This window comes from Perca fluviatilis, chromosome 5, assembly GCF_010015445.1.
Source record: "Perca fluviatilis chromosome 5, GENO_Pfluv_1.0, whole genome shotgun sequence".
NCBI classification, from domain to species: domain Eukaryota; kingdom Metazoa; phylum Chordata; class Actinopteri; order Perciformes; family Percidae; genus Perca; species Perca fluviatilis.
Genome location: NC_053116.1, coordinates 37,547,785 through 37,552,784, shown reverse-complemented (window position 1 = coordinate 37,552,784; position 5,000 = coordinate 37,547,785). Strand labels below are relative to the sequence as shown.

At 43.3% G+C, this 5,000-nt stretch overlaps 1 protein-coding gene across 1 annotated transcript in view; it reads right to left on the bottom strand.

Annotated features, from left to right (window-relative positions):
- LOC120559048 (metabotropic glutamate receptor 8-like) overlaps positions 1-5,000 on the bottom strand; it is a 70,134-nt gene that overhangs the window by 60,223 nt on the left and 4,911 nt on the right. The window contains exon 2 of the mRNA XM_039800471.1: positions 1,810-2,451. Coding sequence (XP_039656405.1) covers positions 1,810-2,406 — 597 coding nt within the window. The 5' untranslated portion in view covers positions 2,407-2,451. The remainder of the gene's footprint in view (positions 1-1,809; positions 2,452-5,000) is intronic.

Below are 5,000 nucleotides of genomic sequence, written 5' to 3'. Positions count from 1 at the left end.
GCACAAAAGAGATATATAACACAATAAAGGAAAGGAGAAAAAGCCAAAAAGCATAATAGGAGCACTTTCAGTGCTTGAAGTGGGGAAAAAAAAGGTGCCGGTACTCTCTTGCATTGGCAAATCATTATGACATTTTATATTTCTACAGTGAAAAACTAAACTTGGAGATATTGCTGGTACAACAACAATTTGTTATTTATTAACAACATAAATGTATGTATTTATTTAAACAAGTCGTGTGTGTGTGTGTGTGTGTGTGTGTGTGTGTGTGTGTGTGTGTGTGTGTGTATGTGTGTTTTAGTCCCCTCTCTGTCTGGCCAGCAAGTGAGGGGATGCTGCTACATGTTTTGCAGCCCACTTGGTTATCTTTAAAAACGAGCCAGCTGTTCGTGGAGCAAAAATACATAATTTGGTCCCTTGACCAACAGTCAGGCCATCCATGTGTTTCGTTACTCATGTTCTTGTTGACATCAGTGTCACTGACTAAGGTAACATTAAGGTTGGTAGCTGCAGAATCCTCACACGCGTTCTTTTAGTACCTTTCTGAAGCCAGACTAATAATAACGACTTACAAACTCCACACATTTCTTTTTAGTTCCTAGGTTTTCAGCAGTCACAAATCTGTTACGGTTAGGCTGCGGGCATCAGACAGCTTTTCCGAACAAGCGTCCGTGGCTAAGCGAACTTCTGATAGGGTGGGCCGACTGCTTGCCTTTACGTGATTCGTCAAGACCTGAGGTAAGTCACATAGTGCCCTCTGGGTAGTGTAGTTTAGGTAACGTTAGGGTCAATCTCTCTGACACTGATGCTTTCTCTGTCAGTGGTAGAGTACATGCGAGAAGTAGCGGTACGCAAGAAAAAGTGCAGGTACGCTTAAGAGTAAAATGTAGAAGTGCCGGTAATGCGTACTGGTGAGTACTGGCCCACTTTGAGCACTGAGCACTTTAAATAAATGCAAACACACCACAGTGTTTTTTTTTCTCCTATCCCAAATGCATCTGTAGTGTGCAGCCAGACCTTCCTCCAGAGCGCTGTGGAGATAGAGCTGGCAATGGGAGATGACCAACTAACTGTGTTTTTATTTTCAATTTGCATAATTGTATTTACCTCATACCTAGGTAAAGACTACTAGCCAGTCAGAAGCAGAGTATGAGGGCGTGCCCTGACAGTACCTAGGTAAGGACTACTAGCCAGTCAGAAGCAGAGTATGAGGGCGTGCCCTGACAGTACCTAGGTAAGGACTACTAGCCAGTCAGAAGCAGAGTATGAGGGCGTGCCCTGACAGTAGCTAGGTAAGGACTACTAGCCAGTCAGAAGCAGAGTATGAGGGCGTGCCCCGACAGTACCTAGGTAAGGACTACTAGCCAGTCAGAAGCAGAGTATGAGGGCGTGCCATAGCAGCTAGGTGAGCATTATAACGTGTGTTCCAAAGTGACCATGTCTGTCTCTGAAGTAAAGGCTGGACTACAATAGAGCTGTTTGGAGCAGTTGGTGAACAGTGTTTTCTGTTGGAGATGGTAAGTCCCTTTGGGGGGGGACTTTGGGCTTTTTCACTTTGTAAACCTATAACATGCACAAAATAAGATATATAACACAATAAAGGAAAGGGAAAAAGCCAAAAAGCGTAATATGAGCACTTTAAATAAATGCAACAGATAGATAGATAGATAGATAGATAGATAGATAGATAGATAGATAGATAGATAGATAGATAGATAGATAGATAGATAGATAGATAGATAGAGCTGGCAATGCGAGATGAACAACCAATTGTGTTCTTTTAATTTTTATTTGCATAATTGTATTTACCTCAAACAGTCTGAGGATGTTGGCCACCATGATGGACACGGAGCTGGCCGACGCGCCGATCACTCCCACCACCCTCTCTGGTTTTCGGATGATGGGCGGCTCTCCGTTGGAGCAGCGGATGTCGGACGTGTCTTTCTGGATCAGCGCCTGGACGAAGGTGAGCGACTGCTCCAGGGCGTACGTGTCCCGCGAGCACGTGTCCAGGATGCGGGCGCCCAGCGTGATGTTGGGCAGCAGCTCCGGGTCACTGTTGATCTGATCCAGCGCGTACAGCATGGCCTCCATACGGTGTACGCCCTTCTCCTTCTTCAGCTCGCCGCAGGGAAGGCCGTGGGGCCCGCGCGAGTGGATGGGGAACAGCCCCCCCAGGGTGATGTCACCGGCCAGCTTTATGGAGTGGGGGTGGAAGTGCTGGTGGGGGGCGGCGCTCACCTGGACTGGCGGTCCACCAATCCAGAGCCAGAGAGACAGCAGGAGGCGGGGCCACAGGGAGGACGGACCAATCCAGAACGAGACGTGAGGATGAGGATGATGACAGCGGTGGGGGGGGAGGGAGGAGGAGGAGGGGGAGGAGGGGGAGGGGCCTGATGATGTCATGCTGAGGGGACGTTTAGGGGAGACTGTTCATCCTGCCGCGGACACCTGGGGAGACATTAATCAATCAATCAATCAATTAAGCAATTACGCAATTACGCAATTAAGCAATTAAGCAATTAAGCAATTAAGCAATTAAGCAATTAAGCAATCAATTAAGCAATGGCTTCAGGAGAGGAACAGATTCTTTGAACAAACAGAAAAAAATTAAAAAGGTTTGTTCTGATTAATATATCCGTTTTCTTTATATATATACACAGTACAGGCCAAAAGTTTGGACACACTTTCTCATTCAATGTGTTTCCTTTTTATTTTCATGACTATTTACATTGTGATTCTGACTGTCATCAAAGAATGAACATATATGGAAATATAATTATTACAAAAAGTGTGAAATAACTGAAAATATTTGTCAGTAGCCAACCCTTTGCTTTTTTTTTATTAATAAGGGAATAACTTCCACTAATTAACCCTGACAAAGCACACCTGTGAAGGTAAAACCATTTCAGGTGACTACCCTCATGAAGCTCATTGAGAGAACACCAAGGGTTTGCAGAGTTATCAAAAAAAGCAAAGGGTGGCTACTTTGAAGAATCTAAAATATAAGACATGTTTTCAGTTATTTCACACTTTTTTGTTAAGTACATAATTCCACATGTGTTCATTCATAGTTTTGATGCCTTCAGTGAGAATCTACAATGTAAATAGTCATGAAAATAAAGGAAATGCATTGAATGAGAAGGTGTGTCCAAACTTTTGGCCTGTACTGTACATACAACATTCCCTGACATTAGACCTGAAAAATAAAAACTAAATAAATAAAAATAGAAATTATGACACAAAAATTGAGAAAATTACAATAAGAAATGTGAAATATACAACGTATGTACAGTACATGCATAGTCAGTTATACAAATGCACATTAAATTACTATAAATAAATTATTTAAAATTACGGAGTGTCTATTTGCACCCCTGGTACGAACAGCCTCGGCCACACAGCTGAGCTATTCACACCCTGTGACGTAACGACAGAAACACGTTGCTCGCCATTCATCTTCCATGAGCACAGAAACTGGCATATTAGGAAAGTTTTGTCTATAGTTTATAAAAATTGAATTTCTAGCGGAAAATGGATACTACAGTTGCGCTTTCTGTCTTCAGTGAAAGCATACAACCGTGGCTGTGTCTCAAAGCGCCTACTTGCACACTTCAAACACTTAGTTTTAAGTGTATAGTGGAGATAAGGCAAGAAGTCAGTGCACTGAAAGTACCAGGATGTTCCCCCTAAAAACGGTCAAAGAGTTCAGTGTGGAACGATGGACCCTACTCGCACTAAACGGGCGCCATCTTGACTACGCAGCGGAAAGGGGGAGGGACCAGGGACGTGGACCGGCAGCTGATTGGACGAACTCGTCACCTGGGTCTGGCTTCTCCCGGATTTCACAACAGCGTAACGGGCGGCTCGGTCAGAATACGATCTCATATTTTTTAGGAAAATAGTTCCCCGAAATGTGTTTCTGAAAACATTTAAAGAGAGAAATCGGCCGTGCAGTTGCTGAATCTGTCTTCATTTCAGATCAACAAAGGTCAGTTTAAGAGATTTTCGTCAGATTTTGAGAGGCGGCGAGCCGAGCCGACCGCTCGTCATTTCCGGTGAGTGTTTTAACGTAAATGTTCCTTTTGGGACGACACTAACCATCCAAAGTGGGCGCTACGGCAGGAAGTGGTCAGTGACCATTAGCAGTGTACTGACAGAAGTGTGTGGTTTGAGACACAGCCCGTTAGTTTGTTAGTTAGTACCTATTTTTTGTATACAGTATGGTTACTGTCACTACCCAAAGTGAGTAGAGTGCAGGTTTGAGTAGCGCATGCTCAGATTTAAACGGTTTACGGCATAACTGTCATACCCGATGTTAGCCGAGTCAGACCGGCTCTGGTCGAGTGCAAATGTGAGTTGCGCATGCTCAGATTTAAACTGTTTACGGTGTAACATGTCTTACTGAAATTTGTGAAATCTGTAAAATAAAATTTTCTCTTAACATACAATAACAGAAGATGGAAATCATTTCAAAAATGTTGTAGCTATCTATGATTGTTTGATTGCTAACGTTAGCTCAAAACGCCATTCAAGTGACAGCCTTTGTTGTGTTTGATTGCTAACTTGTAGCTAGCAGTCATTTCAAAAACGTTTTAGCTATCTATGATTGTTTGATTGCTAACGTTAGCTAAAAACGCTGTTAGCATCTAGTAGGTTTCTTGATTGCTAACGTTAGCTAAAAACGCCGTTAGCATCTAGTAGGCTACTTGATTACTAACCATTGACATAATATAAAAACGTTAGCTCAAAACGCCGTTAGCATTTTGTAGGCTACTTGTCGCAAAGTGACGCATGCGCTACTCAAACTTGCACTCTACTCACTTTGGGTAGTGACAGTTACCTAGCAACCGAGGCTTGAAGACACCAAGTGGTAAACAGTTGTACAACATCCAGTAAGAACTGCCTGGTGAGTGGTTGGATCACTGAGCTTTGGTCTGGGAGTCGGGAGTTTGATTCCCCGGTGAGATGATCTTATTTTTTTATTTCGGATTGGATAA